Below are 22,711 nucleotides of genomic sequence, written 5' to 3' on the forward strand. Positions count from 1 at the left end.
GGAGGGACTTGAAACTTGGTGGGGCAGGGGTTAGCTTTTGTGTCAGGTCTTGGTCCCTGGGAAAATCTGTTCACATGCGGCCAAGTTATAAAGCTTTGAAAAACCCAAGTTTGCACATGCTCAGAAGGTACATCTTCAATTTTATCAGCTAAAATCTCTGAGGATTCTGAGCATGCTCCAGCCTCTGAGCCCCTAGTGCTAATCAGACACTGCAGGTGTCATTACCACAGAGAGAATGAGCATGCTTCAGCAGGGGCGAAACCAAACGTTCCCTGGAATGGCTGCTCTGGTGGGGCTGGACATCAGAACTGAGCCCATGGAGCCTGTCTCTCCTGTGCTCTCACTGACCCTTGTGGCACCTGGGCAGCATGGAGGAGGAGGTAGTCTAATTTGAATGCAGTGGGGACTGAACCAGATGGGGAAGGTACAGGAATAGATTGGGACAAGGAGTCTGGTGATACTGGGACCAGAGAGTGGGAGGGAGAGATTGGAACTGGTTTGGCAAGGAGACAGGGAGATGGGAGTGGGGAAATGGAGGCTGGGACTAGGAGTTGAGTAGATGTTTGGGAGTTTGGGTAAGGAGACTGGAACTGGAAGCTAGTGACAGAAATGGTGGTGGTGGGGGTGCTGCAGGGGGCACTGAGATTGGACAAGGAGTCTGGGAGGGAGATTATGACTGGTAGCCAGTGGAAGGGGGAGGAGAGAGACAAATTGGATGAGGACTCAGGAGGCTGAGCTGGGACGGACTGAGTGTGGGGAAGAAGAGAGACTGTGGACTGAGTGGAGAAGAAGACTGGGATGGGAATGAGAAGCCTGGGGAGTGGAGACTGGGACAGGACAGCTGTCAACCCCCTCATGCCAACTGATAAGGGGGGTTACAAGAATATCCTGATCCTGGCATGTAAATTCTAGTTCACCAAAGGGGGTCTTGTGAGGTCTCTAATTAAAGCTCGTGTCATACTGATCCTCATAATTGTGATGTTTAAGAAGTTGTGTATATGTATTGACAATATGTTTTTAAATCTGTCGCCAATCCAAAGAAAAAAACAGGTTTCTTCCAGACAGGAGGTAAGAGGTGTGTTTCTCTGTCAAATGTAAGTTAAACATTGTAAACCAATGCTACGGAAACCCCATTTACACATGGAGTCAACAGAAAAGGAGCACACAGGGAAAAAAAACAAGCCATGGTGGTTAGCCTTGCTCTGTGCAAAGCCAGTGAACTTTGGGGTGGGGTGTATGTCGGAGACAAAGAAGACACCCCTTTATCCTGCACCTAGGAAGTAATCACGCAGTGTGATTACGTTTATGAGAACAGGATCTCAGCCAGGTTTTCTGAAAACCCTGCCAGATAAGAACTTTAACAGACTAGACTCCAGTCTGGAGCATTAAGTTTAATCTCTTGAAAGTGTGTATGGATTTTGTTTTATATGTAACTCTTCTGTTTCCATTATTATCTTATTATCCTTCCTCACTATCTCTTAAATCTTGATCTTTGATAATAACCTTATGATTGTTTTCTGTATAAATTATCTCAGTGCAGTGGTGCTATATCAGGACATAGTTCTGAGTTGAATCAAACAAGCTGTTCCCTTAGGACAGCAGACCCGGTATTGCTGTGAGTGCTCAGTGGATAAGAGGCTGAACGCCGCAGAGAAAAGCTTCAAAGGGGCTTAGGGGCTGAGGTGTACCCATTTATTGTTAACCTGCAAAGCAAATTCAGGGCTCACATAGCCCAGAGGAGACTGTTTGGGTGGCTAACAAGCTGGAGATGTCAAGTAGCTGACACTCAGTTATGCACAAGCAGGCCTCCCTCTTGCTGGAGGCAGGGGGGTAACAAGTGATTCACCATCCTGGGTAGCCCAAGAACCATTACAGTAGGAAAGAAGAATGAGACTGGAACAAAGATCTGGGGGGAGAAAGAAGAGGCTGAATTGGGACAGAGACAAGTTGGAGGCTAGAGTATGGAAGAGAGGGAGTCAAGCTTGCAGGGAATAGGGAGTAGAGCTTTGGTCCATAGAGCAAACTCCCCATGAGAGCCTGGAATGGAAACCAAGATTCTTGAGTCTTGCTATTCCTCTGTTGGCAATGTGTGTGACACATCCCCTTCTATGTGCTGGTCCACAAAGAAAATGATACCCAAACATTGCTGTCACTAAGTCTGTTAGCTCAAGCAGCAGAGGTCTGTGTGGTGAATCTCAGTGTTCCAACCCTGCTGATGGCCCATGTGCGTGACTGTGATGGGATGAATTAGGTCCAAAGGCCCCCTTCCTGGAGACCTCGAGGTTCCACCATACCCATCCCAGGAAAGGAGTAGTGGAGAGGTCCTCCCAGTGGCCTAGAGTGGTTGCGAGGAAGCAAACAATCAGAGGGGCTGCTGGAATGGCCAGTCGGGGCCAGGAGGGCCATATAAAAGAAGCTGCAGAACAGAGCAACAGTTAGTTGCTGCTTGAAGCTGGAAAAGAAAGGACTGTGTGCCTGGGTGGGAGAGCAGCAGGACCAAAGACAGTCTGCTGGCAGGGGCTGGGGGAGTGAGAGGCTTCTGGCTGGCTGCTAGGACTGAGCCTAAGACAGTTTTCTGGCAGGGGCTGGGGGAGCATTGAGGAAGCTCCTGGCGGGCTGTAGGTACTGAGCCCAGGGAGGATAATGTCTCCAGGGAGTAAACCATGGAAATATGGCCCTAAACCAGGGCTGGGACTACTTCCTGAAAGTATGCAGGCACACCCAGCCAGTGGGAGCGCTTGTGAGAGGTGGGTGCTGACCCCGTTACAGTGACAATCTGATGCTATGTGATGGAATTTCTTGTTTTTCAGTTTGCTTTGTTTGAAAACCCACAAAATTACACACACACACACACAAACTATTTTAAAAGAACATTATTACAGTGGCAAAGACAAATACTCAAAAGTTAGGAAATGCCAGAATCAAGGCATTAAGAATTTCTGTGTATGCATTATGATACAGTCTTCAATTACATGATCACATACTGTTTTTTCCACAGAGCTATGTATATCATAAAAACAAGGCAGCATTTATAAATAGGCTGCCTTCTTTTTATGGGTGTTTCATTACAATTTTCTGAATGCCACTTTTGTTTAAAAACAATTAGGAAAAAAAATCATTCAGAGCTTGGGCAAGGTTGTATCTTCAGAGGGTCCAGAGGAAAAAGTGGGGAAAACATATTGAAAACACATCTTAAATATCAGCAAAACTATGTGAAATTAAATAGTGAGAGGAGTTCAGCGGTCAGCCAAAGATTTTTCAGCTAACATTCTACCACTATGGTGGAAGGGGGCCATGGAGTGGCGTGGCATCATTTTAAAAGGTTAAGCAGAATGATTTCAGTAACTATGTAACAAATATGTATCAAGACCTGAATCCTGCCCTGACATAGTGGCATGATTGTGATTCTATGTGCAGGGGCAGGAGGCCAGAAGTCTGCACCCCCTGTGTACTGTAAAGAAAACTTCCATGGGGACTCACAGTACAGCGGGGCGCTATAGATCTTTGGAGATGGGACAGAAGTAGGACCAGAAGGCATGTGTGGTGCAAGGACCACTGATACTTCTCTGGCCCTTCGGCTGGAGTAGTAGCAGCACGCAGCCTGGGCAGGGAGAGGATTTCATAGACTTTAAGCTCAGAAGGGACCATTATGATCGTCTAGTCTGACCTCCAGCACAATGCAGGCCAAAGAATCTCACCCACCCACTCCTGTATCAATCCCCTAACCTATGTCTGAGCTACTGAAGTCCTCAAATCGTGGTTTAAAGACCTCAAGGTGCAGAGAATCCTCCAGCAAGTGACCCATGCCCCATGCTGCAGAGGAAGGCGAAAACCCCCAAGGGCCTCTGCCAATCTGCCCTGGAGGAAAATTCCTTCCTGACCCCAAATATGGTGATCAGCTAAACCCTGGGCATGTGGGCAAGACTCACCAGCCAGACACCTAGGAAAGAATTCTCTGTAGTAATTCAGATTCCACCCCATCTAACATCCCTTCACAGGCCATTGGGCATATTTACGGCTAATAGTCAAAGATCAATTAATTGCCAAAATTTGGCTATCCCATCATACCAAAACTGATCCCTGAGGAACTCCACTTGTAACCTCCCTCCAGCCTGACAGTTCACCTTTCAGTATGACCCATTGTAGGTCCCCTTTTACCGGTTCCTTATCCATCTTTCAGTTTTCATATTGATCCCCATCTTTTCCAATTTAGCTAATAATTTCCCATGTGGAACCATATCAAATGCCTTACTGAAATCGAGGTAAGTTAGATCCATTGTGTTTCCTTCGTCTAAAAGATCTGTGACCTTCTCAAAGAAGGAGATCAGGTTCGTTTGGCCAGGGCCGCCCAGAGGATTCAGGGGGCCTGGGGCAAAGCAATTTCAGGAGCCCCTTCCATTAAAAAAACTTGCAATACTATAGAATACTATATTCTTGTGGGGGCCCCTGCTGAAACAAATTGCCCCACTTGCCCTCCCCCACCCGCCTCCCGGGCAGCCCTGGGAAAAATAAACATTTAAAAACCTTCCACATCTTGGCACAAACTCAGTTTTGAGAAAACTTCTTTTCAAGTCACCTTTACAAGGTATCACTGGTTCTCAGCATCAGCTAGTGCTAAAAGGCACTAAAGCTCATTAAAAGGGTTGGACAAATATTTTCCGTCAACTTTTTTTGGATTGAAAACTAGGGGTTTTTAAAGAGCAGAAAAAAAAACATGGATAATGTCTGCTTTCCTTCAAAATTTGTTTTTTTTTAATTGAAAAGCTGAAATTAGTCTGCCAAAACCTGAACATGGTTTGGGGTTTCAGAAGTGTGTGGCCAAATATTTGCTGCTTGCTGTGTTTGTTTAAAGAAACAATAAAAAAAATCTGCTTTAAAAAAAAATCTAAAACTTTTGAACCACCTCAGTTTGTGACCAAACACCTGAGCCCATCCAGTTAGAGATTTTTCCAGGTTTCTGATACTCTGCTGGCTTCCTTGACTCATATCTGTCTCTATAACTTTGGGTTCATTTAGCTTAGAACATAAGAATGGCCATACTGGGTCAGACCATAGGTCCATCTAGCCCAGTACCCTGTCTACCGACAGTAGCCAATGCCAAGTGCCCCAGAGGCAGTGAACCTATCAGGTAATGATCAAGTGATCTCTCTCCTGCTATCCATCTCCACTCTCTGACAAACAGAGGCTAGGGACACCATTCCTTACCCATCCTGGCTAATAGCCATTTAAGGACTTAACCTCCATGAATGTATCTGTTTCTTAGAGACTGGCTCCACGGGGTCCCTCACAAACTGGAGATGGTTACTGTGGGTTTGTCTTTAGTATAGCTTATGTACATACTCCACGAACTGAGCATTTGCGCTTGTTCCACAATCTGAAATGAGCCTATGTTGTGAAAACTGAAATGCTCAAAATAGCACATGCATGTGAATGGACACAGGGTGCTAAAATTAAATGAAGCCAGGGGTTCTCAAACTGGGGGTCAGGACCCCTCAGGGGGTCACAAGGTTATTACTGGGGGTCATGAGCTGTCAGCCTCTACCTCAAACCCCGCTTTGCCTCCAGCATTTATAATAGTGTTAAATATGTTTAAAAAGTGTTTTTAATTTATAAGGGGGGCTCACACTCAGAGGTTTGCTATGTGAAAGGGGTCACCAGTACAAAAGTTTGAGAACCACTGAATTAACCCCTCTGGAGCCTCGGGGAATGCAGGGGAGGGGGGAGGTCTCCCTTGGTAGGGTTGGGAAGGAGGTAGGTGGTGTAGGATATTGCTCTTCTCATGTGATCCCTCCCCCACGGAAAAGATGACAGCTTGGCTCTTTGTGTTAAATAGCTGTCTGCAAGCCTCAAACTGCTGAATGAGCTTTAGGGAAGGGAAGGCTGTGCCTCCCCAAACGGTCTGGCTCTGCCCCCTATCCGACCCCCATCCACTTCCTGCCCCCTGACTGCCCCCCTCAGAATCTCCGACCCATCCTGCTCCTTGTCCCCTTACTTCCATCCTGGGACCCCATCCCCAACCAACCCCACCCCCGCATTCCCTGTCCCCTGACTGCCCTGACCCCTATCCACTCCCCCCCCACATCCTGGCAGACCCCCGGAATGCCCATGATGCAACCCCCCCTTCCCTGTCCCCTGACTGACCCCCAGAAGCTCTGCCCCCTCCCTGTCCCCTGACTGGCCCTGGGACTCCCTGCGCCTTATCCAACCAACTCCCCCTTAGCCCCGGCCCCCTGCCATGCTGCTTACCCCCACCTCTCCCGGAGCCTCAGCGCTCCGCATCAAGGAGTGGCCCTGGACAGCACTACAGCGGCCTGACTTCAGTGGGGCCTAAGTTCCCGTCGGTTGGCCCAGAGCTCGCAGCCCTGCCCCCTTACCACGCGGCTCCGAGTGGGGAGGAGCTCAGGCTCCACCCTCATACCACGTGGCTCTGAGCAGGGAGGAGCTCAGCCCCCCCCCCCGAGCCACGCCGCTTTAGCTCTGTCCTGGGCCACTTCTAGGTTACCCCCACCTCTCCCCTCTCTCGGACCCTCAGCGCACTGCATCCAGGAGCTGCCCTGCCCCTGGACAGCGCTGCAGCGGCCTGGCTCTGGCAAGACCAGAGCTCGCAGCCCTGGCCCCTTACCATGCAGCTCTGAGTGGGGCGGAGCTCAGGCCCTGCCCGAGCCATGCTACTTTAGCTCTGTCCAGGGCCGCTTGTGGATGCGGCACGCTGAGGTGCCGGGGGATGAGGGAAGGCAGAGGCGGGGCCGGAGAATTCTCGTGGGGGGCCCCTGTGGGGCCTGGGGCCTGAGGCAAATTGCCCCACTTTCCCCTCCCCCCCCGGGCAGCCCTGCGTTTGGCACGATCTACCTTTTGTAAAACCATGTTGTATTTTGTCCCAATTACCATTGACTTCAATGTCCTTAACTACTTTCTCCTTCAAATTTTTTCCCAAGACCTTGTATACTACAGATGTCAAAGTAACAGGCCCGTAGTTACTAGGATCGCTTTTTTTCCCATTCTTAAAAACAGGAACTATGTTAGCAATTCTCCAGTCGTACAGTACAACCCCTGAGTTAACAGATTCATTAAAAATTCTTGTTAATGGGCTTGTGCCAGGTCATGTGCCAGTTCCTTTAATATTCTTGGATGAAGATTATCTGGGCCCCCCGATTTTTAGTCCTATTAAACTGTTCGAGTTTGGCTTCTACCTCGGATGTGGTAATATCTACCTCCATATCCTCATTTCTCTCTCCTTGCCCTTATACTGTGCTTCAGATTCCAGCCTAACTCCTCCAGTTATTTGGGCTGGATGTGGGGGGCAGGATCTAAGGCTAGATGAGTTCTATAGCATCAACGATATTTGGTCAAATTTTGCTGTTGGTTATACCAGGATAAATTCCATTAAAGTTAATGATCCAAATTAATCCTTGGTTTAATTTCACTGAAGTCAATGCAGTTTACACCAGGGATTAATTTGACTTATTGGAGTTATTGAATATTGACCACACCAGTGTACTTGAGAGCAGAATTTGATCCTTAACAATTAAGCCTGAGTTACACTGTGGTATGCAGTTCTTAATAAAGCAGTATTTAGTGTATCCCAAAATCTAACAATGCTTGTGACAGGGTACTGGGCAAAGGGTTGCAAATTCAGCCCTCTGTCATGCCCGTCCCTCTGTAGAGGAAAAAATTAGAATGGGCTGGAAGTAACCTGGCCCTAATTGGGGAGGCGGAGACAGCTGCTACCTAATTAGCCTGGAGCTGCATAAAAGCCTCAGGGGATGGAAGCCAGGGGGGATGGGGGAGCAGGAGGAAAGGGAAAAGACAGGGAATGGAAGCAGGGTGGTAACTCTCCCCTCGTGCCTGCAGATAGTGACGGGTTACTTGTATGTGGTGAAACGGTGGTGGGAACAAGCCTGAGAATAAAGTGCACCAGTGGTTACTAAACCCAGGGTCTCTGAGTGACTTTGTGAACCTAGCAGGGGCAGAAGCCAAGGGGGCCCTGCCACACTCTGCTACACACTTCAGTAATCAAACACTTTTCCTGTAGACCAAAGCACATGATATTCTGTATCTTAGAAGACCAGGACCGTCCATATTGCTCTTCTTCCTCTATTTCTACAGTGAAAAGGATCAGCTAGCTGGCCTCTTGAACTGTATGGGATTTGCTTTTTTTAATTTAAAGGCACAGTATTTGTGAGAAGCTTTTATCATCTCCTCTGGGCAGACCCTCATCTTAAAACCATATTGTGCCTTAACAGCATAGGTGGTGGGTATTAAAGGCCAGGGGAGGCTAAGCCTCCCCAAACAGCTGCCAACCCACTACTTTTGAAAGTGCAGATACCTGGGCTATTGCCCCGAAGTCCTGGTCCACCCTCGCTCTGCTCCTTCCCATCCCCACTCCGCCCCCTCCCCCAAGCACCCCACCACCTGCCGAGTTGCTCCTCTCCTTCACCCTCACAGCAGAGAAGAGGAATAAGAGTGAGCAGCCCATGGCAGGGGGGAGGAGGGGATGACTGAAGTGTCTGTGGTCTGTAACCATTAGAGAATGCTGCCCTACAGAACCTGGAATTAAACCCAGGAGTCCTGAGACTCAACATTTCTTTGCTGTCTAGGAAATAGCAGTGAAACCTACTGGCAAAGTGTCTGTCTCCTCCCTCCCTTCCCCCTCTTCCTTCTCCCTGGCTGGCTTACATATTCTTTGACAACCTGTTGTTCCTATCAGTTACTCCGTTAGTTCGACTGCCGGAAGACTGTGCTGTAGATCTAAACATCCTAACCCTGCTGATGACCCAAGCTGGGGCTCATTGTGGTTCCAGATGATGAAATTTGTTTTTCTAGGTTGCTTTTTAAACCATTTAGGAAATTGATAAAATTTAGGAAATGCCAGAGTAAAGCTGCATGTGTACCCTTAATTCAGCTCCCATATGATAGTCTTTAATTGCATGATTACATGGTTTCATTACTTGTCGTATCAGTCTACAGTAATTCAGTATGGTCAGTCTGGTTTTCCGAGGTGACGAGATACCCAACGGGTTAGTAGTTTGTAGCTGTAGTTCCCATTCGCCCTCCCATTTTTTTCTATTACTGTGAATTATTTGCACCTTGGCAGTGGCAGGAATAGGCCGTTGCCAGAAGTATGGGCAAAAGCTGGTAACGCCATGCACACACAAAAGGAAAAACATCCCAGAACCCCAATCCTGCAATCAAGTTCTTGTAAGCAGACCCTGACACTTGGGTGGAATTCCACTGAAGTTAACAGGGCTCAGTGCAGGTAACGGGTGTGTCTCTGTGCAGGGCCAATTGCAGGATTAGGGACTCAAAAATGGTAAGGGCATCATAAGAGTCAGAGACCACTGACCACGAGTTGTTTGCCTTACAGATGGCCAGGATGGTCAGAGCAGAAATTACCAGACACTGTACAACTATTTTGGACTCAAAGTTTCCCAATCTGGAAGCTAAAATGAATAATACATTAGGAGAAATAAGCACGGCAATAGCAGTATTAAGGGTGCTGGCTCAGAGATGAAAACAGCTCACTACCCTGGAAGATAGGTCAGAAGAGACAGATAATCAACAGAGTAAATAAAAATATTGCCTGGCAAACTGCGAGACCTTGAGAACCATGGCAAGAGGAAAAATCTAATAGAGATTGGACTTTGAGAAAGACTGGAAGGAAAGCAATCTGTATCCTCCTCCAAACAATGAATTCCTGCTGAGCTTAAAATGAAAGTGAAAAATGGTCACACTGAAACTAAGTGGACACACAGAATTGGATCATTGCCCTCAGGGGAGATTTTGAGACTCAGAACAGCTATTAATATTCCATAGTCAGGGAGACCACTAAAGAACCCGAAGCTGCAAGAAATCTCAAGGTCCTACAGGAAGGCGATAATAAGCTATTCATATTTACAGATTTCTCCATTGCCACCCAGTGAAGGCCAGTGGAATTCACAGAGGTCAGGAGTATGCATTACTCAAAAAAATATTAGATTCACTTTCCTATACGTGGCAACTCTAAAAATAATCAGCATTAGTTAGACATCCACCTTCGAACATCCAGCAGAAATTAAAGACATTCTCAGCAGTATTTCATATAGTTCATTGATGTGAACTATGCTGCTGTTATGTAAGAAGTAGATCTATGTATTCCCTTTTTTATAGACTTTCTGTAACATAACCTCCTGGCATATTGGATATTAACTTACAAAATAGATTGGCTACAAATGCCAGATAATTAATTTTTTTTAACCTCCTCCCCACTTGATTTGAAATTCTGATTTAACAGAAGCAGGAGGTTTACGGAACTTAAAAAGTAAAGAGAAATCAATGACTTGTGCTTGTTTTACTCTGTGCTGGAATGGAGAATCCCCAGACACGGTTTATCACATAATCTGTGTATTTACATTTTGCCCTCCTGAACATATACCATTTAGGATTGCTTCCCCTCCCTGTATGCCAAGCATTTTACAGATAGGGAGAGCCATAAAAAAGTCAAACAAAATGTTCTGTTTCAGGCTATCAACACGATTTAATAATTCGTTTCCCTGTAAAAAAAAAGTGTTTCATAAAAGAAAAACCCATAGGACCATACCCAACAGAGAAAATGATAGAGTATTGGGGAAAACTGTTTGTTATAGCATATTTTTTAAAAGAAGTTACCTAACCAGTATATACACTTGATTAAAAATGGCAAAAACTCTGATTATACCAATAATGCTAGAAAAAAGGAGAAAATCTTTAAAGCAACATATACTTTTATAATAAATGACAATATTTAGAAAAGAGTTATGAACTGTCTAGAATGTGTACCTAGAAGCAGGACTGGCTCTAGGCACCAGCAAAGCAAGTACGTGCTTGGGGCGGCACATTTCCAGGGGCGGCATTCTGGTTGTCAGCCGGGCTGGTCTGCGTGTTGCGCAGCAGCAGGGCCGGCAGAGCCAGCAGGCTGGCCAGCAGCCAGAGGGCCAGCAGCCAGAGTGCCACCAGCAAGAGCAGTGCAGGGGTGCATGGGCCGGGAGCGCAGCAGTGAGCGCATGATGGCCAGGTAGTGCTCGAAGCTGAGGCTGCCTAGGCAGAAGGCAGAGGTGAACACGTTGAACAGCACCAGGTAGCTGCTGAGCTTGCACAGCACCAAGCCAAAGGGCCAGTGGAAGTGCAGCGCCATGTAGGCAGCCCACAGCGGTAGGGTCACCACGAAGGCCAGATCAGCCAGTGCCAGGTTGCCGATGTAGGTGTCGGCAGAGCGGGGCTTGGCCTGCGGGCTCCGCCACATGGTGAAGATCACCAGCCCGTTGCCCGACAGCCCCAGCACGAAGACCAGCATGTAGAGCATGGGCAGCAGCAAGAAGGACACCTCCCAGTCTGCCAGCCACTTGCAGTGCGCACCCGGCCTGCTCTCGTTCGCCTCCCCGTAGTAATAGTAGGGCTCACCGCCCAGCGTGTCTGCAGCTGCGTCCTCCATGGCCCCACACTGTGCCCCCGCCACCAATAAAGGGGGCTCCCGCCACTACCCCTGCCCCCTGTGGCGTGCCTGGAGACCCACCCTTGGCTGCCGCTCTGCCAGCCCAGCCCACTGGGGGCTAGAGTTCTGCCCTCCGCCCCAGGCACACCCCGGTCCAGAATCCCAGCCTCTGACCCAGGCACATCACTTCTCCCCCCGCTTCCAGAGTACCTCCATCCCCACCCCCTGCCTCCCAGCACAGGGCAAAGCTGGAAGAGAGACAGAAAGGAAACAAGGGGGGCTCCTGTTTGCTTGGGTTGTGGGGCAAGTGGAATCGCTCCAGACCCCCACACCAGGGGAACCACAACTCAAAACAAAACAAAACAAAACAAAAAAAAACATTGCACAGTGCAAACATGTATAAAAGCCTATATATATATATATATATATATATATATATATATATATATATATATATATATATATATATATATATATATATATGGGGTGTGGGGGTTGGCCAATTTTTTTTTTTGCTTGGGGTAGCAAAAAACCTAGAGCTGGCCCTGCATAGAACATAAATCTTTCCGTGTCTTTAATACTTTTCACTTAGTTACATTCATCATATGCAAGAAACATAATGCAGAGATACCAAGCTTGATACATTCAATATGGCAGAGTTGCATGATCCATTTACACTAGACAAAAATATACACCATAACGGGGAGATTTTTTAGGTAGTCTTTCCTTGGGGTAAAGAAAAAGCTTGCATATTAGGAAAGAAAAAAAGTTTGTGTATTAGTAAAGAAGGATTTAAAATAGATATAACAACACTAACAATAATTCCTATTAGCTACTGCTGAAGATATATTGCAGAACTGAGTGACTGACTGATGCTCCTATACAGTATCTGGCTCTTTTTAAAAGCAACATTTACCTGTGGATAGCAGGGAGAAGTACTACTGTAGCACTACTGGTGGCAGCAACAGTGGCAAATCTAGAGGGCGGAAAAAGGAGTGTAGACAATTTCATAGGAGGGTGAATGAAGAGGGGGGGATGTGCTCTCTCCAGCCCAATGTTGTATCATGGATCAAGGGGGATGTGGTCTCTAGACCACATGTGAAGGGTGAAAACAAAGTGAGAGTGAATGTGTGGTCTGTAGTGGGAACAGACTGAAAGAAAATTAAGTCTCTGGTCTATAAGCTGGTGGATGTTTTTCTTGCCAATGTGCAGATAGTGGGTGGGGGTAGTGGTGGTCTCTGGCTATATTAAAAATGCAGCTGAGGCAAAATGAGCAAGGTAAACCTGCTAGCCTGTAAATGGAGTCTGGGGCAGATTTAAGGTGGTGGTGGTGGTGACTGGAAGCATGACTGTGAATTTCTGGTTTTTTCCAGCGCATGGGTTATCTAAAAATTACAATTATTAATGCCTGGTAAGGTATAGTTGTTTTTAAGGTTTAGAATACACAGCACTTAACTCTGTCTAAAGAACGTTTATTGACTGGGATTTCCCCTAACTTTCATTAAAATGGAAAAAAATTACTTTTTTGGGGGTAAAACGATGTTCATATCCCAGCTCAGATTTTCCCAAGCCCCCTCAGCTCCTTCCAGCCTAACCCCCCCCCACAACACTTTTCAGACTCAGAATACTCATCCCTGGGGGTCAGGGCCCTTTTCTCTCCTACTCTTTTTAAACAGTGACAAGAGAGCACTTTTTCAAAGTTTTATGACTCGGTCTGATTAACCTTCAACTTTTTTTCAAAGACTTTTTCTTTGGGGAGGACCTACACATAAGAAACTGTGTGTGGCAAAAGCATTTTTCAGAAAGTTAGACAGGTGGGGCAAATTCACACTTATAATGGAAACTTTAAAACCCTTAGCTATGGAGTCACTATTGCAAATATATACACATGTATGTATAGACATGGATATAGACACAGACTCTGAACTTACACTATGGGTGTAAATCTTTATAAACAGGAATATTATAAATACAGGACATGCCAGAGATAAGAATGTGATTAGAAATGTCTCTGTGATGACTGTACCACTTATAGTCCTGTTAACTTGGACATATATTGCAGTTGATGGAGGGGAGGGGGGGCTTCCTGTTTTGTTCATTACTTTAAAACTTGCTTAAGTTATAGCTTGGCTAATCTATCTGGTTGGAGAAGTGTTGAATACCATACAGAGATGCCTAGTTTTGGTTATATTGGATGGAAGGATGTTGTAGGTAATATTTTATTGGGTAAGGGAGTGGAGGTGATGAGTGGTGGAAGGGAGAGGATGTGGGGAAACTCTACTGATATGTGTTAGTGTATGTATGCTGTGTAGTTAAATGCAAGAGTGGCTAATGATAGCAATGGAAGGAGGTGCAGCAAAAGTGGGTCTCCATTAATAAGGTAGGGAATAAGGTTAAGGCGTTTAAGGCAGTGGTCTGAAAGGAAAATCTAGAAGGAGTCAGATTTCAGTGTTGGAGCACTCATTGCAATGAGTCACTGAGAGCCTGAGAGCTGCCTTTGTTTCACTCGTGTCTGAACGTTGGAGGAGACAAGAGACTCCAATTTTTATTAACTTTTTCTTTTCAGAAGTAAAAATTCATGTTCACTGAACATTTTTCCCACTTAAGGTCTTTCAACAAACTTTAAAAAAAATGCTCTCAAGGTAAGAATGCTAACTTGTGACTTTTTTCTAGAATTTCTGCCTTTAACTTTTAGTCTTATCTTTTTCTTTTTTTTCTCCCTCTTCTTGGCAAATTTGCTCCAGGCGTTGCTGGCGGCCCTGGAATTTGCTACTACTGCACTGGGGTTCATTTCTCCCTGTTGTTTTAGCGGCTCAGGTCATAGAAGGTAAGAAACTCCCCAGATCACTATTTAAACTGAAGTTAAGGGTTTCTTTTGAAAACCACATTTCTAATATGGAAAGTCGTTGTGCATTTCAAATTTCTAATATATTTGCTGACCGCTATTTTCAGCTTCACTTGGAGAGGTTGCTGCTAGTTAAGAGATATAGTTGCCATTTATTCTGGAAGGGTGGGGAGCTAAAATAAATAAATTGGTCCCCAAAAGTAAGAGAGCCGATGATGTGCTCTCTCAACATTACTTGAGAGTGCAGTAAGAGAACAAATCACTCCATGTGTTATATGGTGTATATAAATTACACTTGGATTTACAGAGATGCAGCAGGGTAGTAGGAAGGGTATAGATCTGTCAGTCTGATGTTAACAGTAGCAAGTGCTAAGTGTGGTGTGATCTCTAAGGCATTATGTGATGCTGCTTCTGGGTGTTATGAATTTGTGCTCCGGAATGCCTGAGCACATTGTACCTTTCAGATCTCTTCAGTTATTTTTTGACTAGAGTGCTGAAATGAAAATCTAACCAGTTTACTTTTGTGAATGAAAATCCCCTTTTCTCTTTCTCTGTATAATGCATGCTTTGTAACATGGTCAATACCTTGCAGTTTGTACAGAGGATATAAGATACTGTATTGATTTAGAAGTTTACACACTATTGAAGAAAAAGCAAATAGAGATTGAAATGTTAGGTTTGCAGCATGGACGATAATATACTTTAAGAAGAGTTTAACTCCTTCTTCAACCAGAATTAATTGTGGATCTTAATTATGTAGGCAACACCTAGATTGGCACTGCATAGAAAAATACAGATTAGAGATAGAGATTTGAATATTCCCCAAACTTTTTTTTTTCCAGCTGAGGCATGCCGCCCAATGTGTGGCAATGTCACAGCCAAAACTCCAGCTAGTTATTCCTTTCATTTCACTGGGAGGTATGCCACATGTCAGCAAATGCTAATTGCAAGATTTTTACATATTGGCCAAATATGTTACGTTGCTGGACTACATGTAATTTATTAATGCTACCGTTAGGAACAAGCTATGAGAAAGATGGGCAAACATTACATGTATTTCATTTTCTGTTCATACAGAGTATGATGCATATACTATTCGGATCCAACTTTCAGCATTGTACGAAGATTTATTTCTCATGTAAAGCTAAATATAGCAATACACTGACTAAAATGTTTATCTTGGACTGGACAGTCAGATGAAGACCTATAGTATATAAAAACACAAGTAGAAACCCACATGTGGTCATAACTGTATGGGTCATACATTGATAATACTTAGAATAAGCATGAAGCTCTTGCAAGAGATAGATCTAGCACAACAGATCTGCCACCAGAGACAGAGCAGTCAGTGATATCAATTACATTCAGTCCTGCAAGATGCTGATTGTCTTCACCTACAGCTGACTTGAACGTGAGTTCAGAGTGCTCAGCACCTTGGAGGATTGAGCCCATAGATCTTTGACTGGTTATCTCACTTTTTGCACAGATATTTTTGTACAAAACGGTAGGCTGATATATAACAGTAGTTCAGCAAAGTGGAAACTACTCTCCCATTACTGTGTAGAGGATTTTTGCAGGTAATTCAGCAATTATCTCATGTGTGATTTTACCACTTGTTTCTGAAAGGAGATTAGAGTGCTGTCAATTTTTAAGCTTTCTAACTAGCTGCTACTGCTGACGACATACCCGTGGTCAGTCAACCCAAAAAATATATTGGCCTGACTTTTGTTCTCTTTAATGTTTCCATTTCCTAAACACTAATAAACTCTAAGCAGGCTATGTCTACAAGTCTCTTTCAGCATTATTGATTTCCAGGTTTCCCCTAGCCTTTGATTATCTGGATATTGCCTCCTACTGCTACTTGGCTTCTCCTCTCTCTCTCCCCCGCACCAGGCAGCTGTGGCTTACAGCCACAATTTGGCCCTATCTCAAGTACTTTATTTTACAAGCCGCTGTGTTATATCTTATTTCTTAGTGGTGCTTTGTCACATTGTAGCTGTAAATGTGTATCTTTTCTTTGCTAGAAATTACTCTGTATAAAGTGATTCTTCCCAAGGAGACGAAGAAAGGTAAAGCTTGGAAATATTGGCATTGCCTGCCCACCTGTTGGAGGACACTAAACTTTGGAATCAGTAATGCAGAGCCCAGTGCAATGGGGCTACCTGTGGTGGTGGTGGTGTGGAGGGGGGGAACGGATGCTACTCCAGCTGAGTAAGGGTGACAGAATAAGCCCCATACAACTATTCTTGTTAATCAGAGAAGACTTAGTAGGTTGTGAAAGTCTCCACATATTGTAAGCAAGCTATGAAGCATCGTTTGGTGGCATCAATAATTGGGAGGATAAATATGTCATCCTTCCATGATACTAGTAATTGGTCAGTCCTGGTACTTGTCCACCCAGAGTGTGCCTGGACCTTATGCAGATACACAGGGGAAAGTGGGGAAAGTGTAAGTTGCCTTCCCCATTTGCATGAGCCATGGAAGGGCCAAGTAAAGTTGCAGCCTCTGGCCGAGATCCACAAAAAAGACTTAAGATCTCAACCTCCCACATTAGGTGCCTAAGTTAAAAATGTAGGTGTCACTGGGCCTCAAAGCCCTCATTTGGCTGCCTTCTAACCCCGTAGGTGCCTAGAATCACTCAGTGCCAATATTTTTTGCTGTAGATGCTTGTTTCTGCCTCCAGGCATGCACAGTGTTGCCTTAGACAGGAGTCCTGCTGCCTAACTCACACTGAAGCCCCAGTGTGGTACAGATTGGCATTCTCCCAGCTCTCTCCCCAGCAGGGCCCAGTCCAGTAGGCATGCTTTGAGCATGCCTAACTCCACACCAAATCATTGGAGGACAGCAGCAGCCTCGCATATAGCCTTTATCCCAGTGTACTCATCCCCCATACGAGACCCCAGTTTACACTCCACCCCCCAATAAGGAGAAGGGATTTGAACAGGGGTCTCTCACGTGAGTGGCCTAATCACTGAGCTATGGATAGTCTGATGTGGGCTCTCTGTCTCTGCAGTTGAAGTTGTTCCACTGTGTATAGATAATTAAATATGCATTGGGCCAAAGAGACAGAGTGAGAATGACAGTATAGTCCAGTTGTCTTAGGGCACCTGTCAGGTGACCGGGACAGGGGCAGTCTGGCCTGGTGGTCAGAGCAGTCGTTGGGCACTAAGGACTAGGGTCAGAGCTGGACTCAGTAGTCAAAAGCTGGAGCCAAAGGTTGGACCGGAGAGCAGGAACTGGATACCAGAGTCAAGAGCCAGACTAGAGTCTGTAGTCAGAAGAAGCCAGAGCCAAAGTTCGAGCTGGAGGTCAGGAACTGGGCTGAGCAGTGTTTCAGGCAAGGCAGAGTTCAAGGCAGGTGCAAGATAGAGGCAAGGCTGGGGGCAAAGCAGGAGCAGCAGGACCGAGGTAACACAGGAGCAGTCACAGTGGTGGGTCTGAGCACTGAGGGCTGGTGGAACTGCTGCTGGTGGCCTCTGCAGCCACTCAGGTCGTGTGGCTCATCAGGCAGCCTGCTGCGGGCCAGCTGTATTGATGAGGTTGCCTGGAGACTAGCTCTGCTCCAGAACCTGATTCCTAGTAGCACCTCACCTGAGCGGTGGGAAACTCAAGTTCAAATCCCTGCTCATCAGCTAGAGGGTGGAACTGAACCAGGATCTCTGAGTGCGCAGGTGAGTTCCCCTACTACTGGGTGAAAGATAATAAGGGAAGTGGCCACCCCTGATTGTTTTGTGTGGAGTTAGGTGTGCACTGGTACCATTCTTGCAAGAAACAGCACGGGTGCCTGGCTCCAGGAATGGGGTTCCCAGCTGTGGATTCCAGGCTCTGCGTTCCAAGCAGAGTTAGGCTCTTCTCTCCAGCCTGGACTTAGGTCCTAAATTGTAGTGAGGGGTGGGGCTTAGGACACACCCCTCTATTTGGCACTTGCTATTGACTAGCTTAGGAGGCACCTTGCCTAGCATCCTGGCTTTTTTAGCTCCATTCTCAGGCACCTATCTCTGTCCATTAATTATATAGAGAGCCTAGGCATCTAACCCAAGCTTCGTAGATTCCACGGGGTGGCTAGGTGCCTAAAATTTAGGCACTGCAATGCTAAGAATAAATCCACAAAATGCCATTGTGGATTTGTGTCTCTGTACTTTGGGGACTGCAGGAATGATTCTCCACCATGCCCCATTCATATGCCCCTGGAGGCTTATGTCACCTCAAAGGGGGTGGAGAAAAGGTGGGGCCATGCCAGAGAGGGGGAGTATGCTATACCCCATAAAAGGGTATAACAGTGAGTATGCAGCCCATGTATGCCCAGGAATTCCAGGAAGTATTCTGCCCTACTAAGCCAGAAAGCCTGCAGTGTTCTCCCTGACGTGGTGGCCTGTATCCCCTCATTGTGGACTCTGCTTAAATGGCACAATCAAGTCCCTAATGATCAAGTGACTGTTTTTAACACAACAGCATATCCAACTGCTCTGTTTTGTTGTCCAGCCAAAATACAGAATTAGTCGCTGTTATATACATTGCATTTCACAACTGCACGTTTTTCCACGTGACACATTGCCTTATTTTAAGTTAGCTACTAGAGCATGTGGTTATAATACCTCCAGAGCCGTTTTCATTGTTCCAGGAGCTAAGGGTCAGTCAAAAGTGTTTTTTGAGGGGTAGCGTAGATCGTTTCGACTGGATCATAGCACAGAGTGCATGCAAGGCAGCTAAGCGTCTGATTAAACTTGGGCTATTTGGCAGCTAGTTAAAGAGATTAAATTGTTCACAAATTCATGGGAGAAAACCTCACCTCTAGTGAATGATTTATCTGGGGCTAGATTGTGCCACACAGACAAAGCCCTGATGCTCGGTGGCACGCGGAAACTTCCTTTCACCCGCTTCTGCATCACTCTGCTTATTGGTACATGGGTGGGGCAACCATGGCCCTTCCCTCTCTTTGCCCTCTGCCAGGTGATATGCACCCCCAAGGGAACAGAGTGGGCAAAATCCCTGCACTCCCCAGAGTGGGCTCATAAGGAGTGGGAAGATCCTGAGCCCTCCCACTGCACACCCTGAAAAGGGGCAGGCAGAATCTGACCATTGAATGTTATCAGCCCTTCTTATGGAGCTGGTCAAATTGTGGAAACCTTTGTAATTACAATAGATGAAATTTGCATCAAATAGTACTTTATTCTGTTTGTTTGTAGAGAGAGGTGTCAGAGCCTAGTAAGGGGAAGTGATGGAGCTGATTTACTTACATCAGTGATTGTCATTTGAACTATTTAGGTGCACATTGTTAGAATTTCTTCCTCTAGTCATGATACCGCCTCATGTTTGGCCATTTAAGAATTAGGTCCTCTACCTTGTGTTTGGCGTCAATGCATGGCATTGGTTACTAAAGGCTGCATTGTGCAAGGGGCTGAGCACCTTCCACTGCTCTTAAAGTCAATGGGAGTTGAGGTGCCCGGCATTCCCCAGGACTGTGATGTATTCCCAATTGTGGCACCAGATTTGGAATTGTAGAGTGTGAGTGCTGATGCTGAGCCGGGGTAAAACTTAGAATGATGGGAGCCTCTTTGATGATCATCTTGCTCTCATTTCCTCAGAAAGTCCCATTCCTTCTTCTAGAAGTCAAAATATCTCAACACTTATTATTAGTGTGGGGTGTAGTACTTGACAGCCAGAGCAACACTGTTGCACGTTTTCATACTTTGTTCCGAAAGAAAGTGGGCTTATTTAAATTGTTGATGTGACTTGCAAACGTGGAACCATATATTGTATCTAAATATTTTAGGTCTGAGTCCTCTTATTTTTAAAGAGCTTTAAAGCCTTCCCATCAACATCTGGGTTTTATTATTAACAAAGCTACCCAGCGCCGGCCTGCTGTAAATAATATGCTCAGCAACAGTTCACAGAAAGTAAATATTTGTCTTTTTCCTTGAATTTGTGTGTACAGAATGGCTGTCATTAGGTTGTTGACATAAACTTTGTGCTAGGGACCCCTTGGTTCTAATGAAACCGTTCCAAATTATTGACTCGCATTGACTATTGGCCACCTTGCTGGAATCCAGATATGTAGGTGGATTTGTATTTCTACTCACAATGTGCCAATGCAGTGGGTGTAGAAAAGAATGCATGTAAGTAGTAATTATATATGTGTAAAACAGGCTCATTATCCACCACTATGGTGATGGCAGTGTTGACAGGAATGGTCTGTTCCTTTCAATTCTCTTCCAAGAAAGGAAACAACTTCTACAGTCAAGCTTGACTGTACAGAGCACAGATAATGTAGATGCCTCTAATCTTGTTCCAGCTCCAAAATGAACATTTGGACATTGTCAAATTGCACTGCAGTCTACATTAAACAAGTCACTTCACATCTTTAAACTATGTCTTCAGGGTGTTAGCAGCTGTGAAAGTTGTTAATATACAGCCTGTCCTGGTTTCATAGCTGTTTAAAATGCCTTTGTTATCAAAACAGAGCCAGTTTACTTAGGGTATGTCTACACTATGAAATTAGGTTGAATTTATAGAAGCTGATTTTTTAGAAATTGATTTTTATACAGTTGATTGTGTGTCCCCCCACTTAAGACCATTAAGACCATTAACTCGATGGAGTGCGTCCACAGTACCAAAGCTAGCGTCGACTTTTGGAGCGTTGCACTGTGGTAGCTATCCCACAGTTCCCGCAGTCTCCACCACCCATTGGAATTCTGGGTTGAGCTCCCAATGCCTGTTGGGGCAAAAACTTTGTCACGGGTGGTTCTGGGTACATGTCGTCAGCCCCCCGCCCCCCTCTGTGAAAGCACTGGCAGACAATTGTTTCGCGCCTTTTTTCCGGGGTCCCGTCCACCGGACCCGCTCAGCCCGCTGCCTGCCTGGATGATCGGAACCCCAGGCAGGCAGTGGGCTGAGCGGGTTGGCAGACGGAGCCCCAGACTGGCAGCAGGGTGAGCGGCTCAGCCCGCTGCCGGTCTGGGGCTCCGTCCGCCAGCTCCTGCCCGCCGGGGTCCCGCTCAGCCCCGCTCAGCTGGCAGACCCTGGTGAGGTCGATCAGGGGTGCCTGGACAGACATGGCTATCCTCCTCTTAGAGCACCGAATGGGGGTGACTCCAGGTCATTCTCTTCTTTAAGTTTCGTCTCATGGAGATTCAGTCCTGCCTGGAACATCATGCGAGCTGGAGGCTTCTGCCTCAGACTGCTCTACCAGCCAGCAGCACAGCGCGGTCGCACCTACCCAGCCTGCCCCTTGCTCCCATGGCTCATGAATCCTGAACAGTAGTAAGGAGCAGTTCAACTTATGGAATGACAAATCCGGAACGAAGGATTGCACTCTATGGGCCACGTTAAGATTATTTCAGAGTCCTAGATAGCATTAATCCCTATAAAAGGCTTCATGAAAATTTCCCCCTGCCCCTAACAAAAATGTTAATTTATCAGAGCAGTGAAAGGATAAGGAATTCTGGACTATAACTTAGAGAGAGCTTCCATATTATTTAACTCATAATTGATATAATTCAAGTAAAATTTCACAGCGCGGTCTGTTCTAAGACTAAAAATGCAGGAGGGGAATCAGAAAAAGGAACGGTGACCTGTTTCCACCCGGTTTCAAACCAGGAATGTTTCATGTGTTAGGTGAACGTGATAACCACTATACAACAGGGCTTTCGTGTGTTAGGTGAACGTGATAACCACTACACTATGGGGCTTCTCTTTTTTTGCCACAGACTTTGCCAAATACACAGGAATGTTTTCTCTACCTACAGAAGCTACCTAATGCAATGTCTATATCTATGGCCTTCCTGCTCACAAAGTGCTCATGCCCCCTCCCAAGGCTGACACAGCGACCTGGCTCGGGCAGGATCGCTAGTGAGGCATGATACTTTTGCCATTAAGCAAACACAGCAATTCTTTCCTGGCCTCTGTCACTGAATGCCTCCATGCATTACCCTGTGCCCTATCAGGGCAGGAGGACTCCATGAGCTTGGAAAACATGTCATCGCAAGTGTGTTTTTTTCCACCTTCTAATCTGCAATAACCTCAGGGACGGAGATGATAGGGGGAGTGTAGAAACATTTTGAGGGGACTGCATGGTCACCTGTGCTGCTGAGTGCTGCTGAGTTTGCCATGCTGGCCAAACAGGAAATGAAATTCAAAAGTTCCCGGGGCTTTTCCTGTGTACCTGGCTAGTCCATCTGAGTTCAAAGTGCTGTCCAGAGCGGTCACAATGGAGCACTCTGGGATAACTCCTGGAGGCCAATACCATCGAATTGTGTCCACACTACCCCAAATTTGACCCAGTGATGTCGATTTCAGTGCTAATCCCTTCATCGATTTTAAGAGCCCTTTATGTTGACAAAAACGGCTTCGTTGTGTGGACGGGTGTGGGTTAAATCGATGTAATGCTGCTAAATTCGACCTAAACTTGTAGTGTAGACCAG

The 22,711-nt window shown here is 46.0% G+C and overlaps 1 protein-coding gene and 1 pseudogene across 7 annotated transcripts in view; one reads left to right on the forward strand and one right to left on the reverse strand.

Moving 5' to 3' along the window:
- Window positions 1-9,487: 9,487 nt before the first annotated feature.
- LOC120397281 lies at window positions 9,488-11,446 on the reverse strand (annotated as a pseudogene).
- Window positions 11,447-13,598: 2,152 nt separating this feature from the next.
- COL15A1 (collagen type XV alpha 1 chain) overlaps window positions 13,599-22,711 on the forward strand; it is a 276,139-nt gene continuing 267,026 nt past the window's right edge. For 2 of the 7 annotated variants that reach the window (XM_039525413.1, XM_039525418.1), the window contains exons 1-2: window positions 13,604-13,657; window positions 14,191-14,273. In XM_039525413.1, the coding sequence (XP_039381347.1) occupies window positions 13,641-13,657; window positions 14,191-14,273 (100 nt within the window). In that variant the 5' untranslated portion in view covers window positions 13,604-13,640. Of the gene's footprint in view, window positions 13,658-13,934; window positions 14,089-14,190; window positions 14,274-22,711 lie in introns of those variants that run through there. The other 5 variants (XR_005594255.1, XM_039525414.1, XM_039525417.1 and 2 more) reach the window with 5 other exon arrangements.

This window comes from Mauremys reevesii, linkage group 2, assembly GCF_016161935.1.
Source record: "Mauremys reevesii isolate NIE-2019 linkage group 2, ASM1616193v1, whole genome shotgun sequence".
NCBI classification, from domain to species: Eukaryota; Metazoa; Chordata; order Testudines; family Geoemydidae; genus Mauremys; species Mauremys reevesii.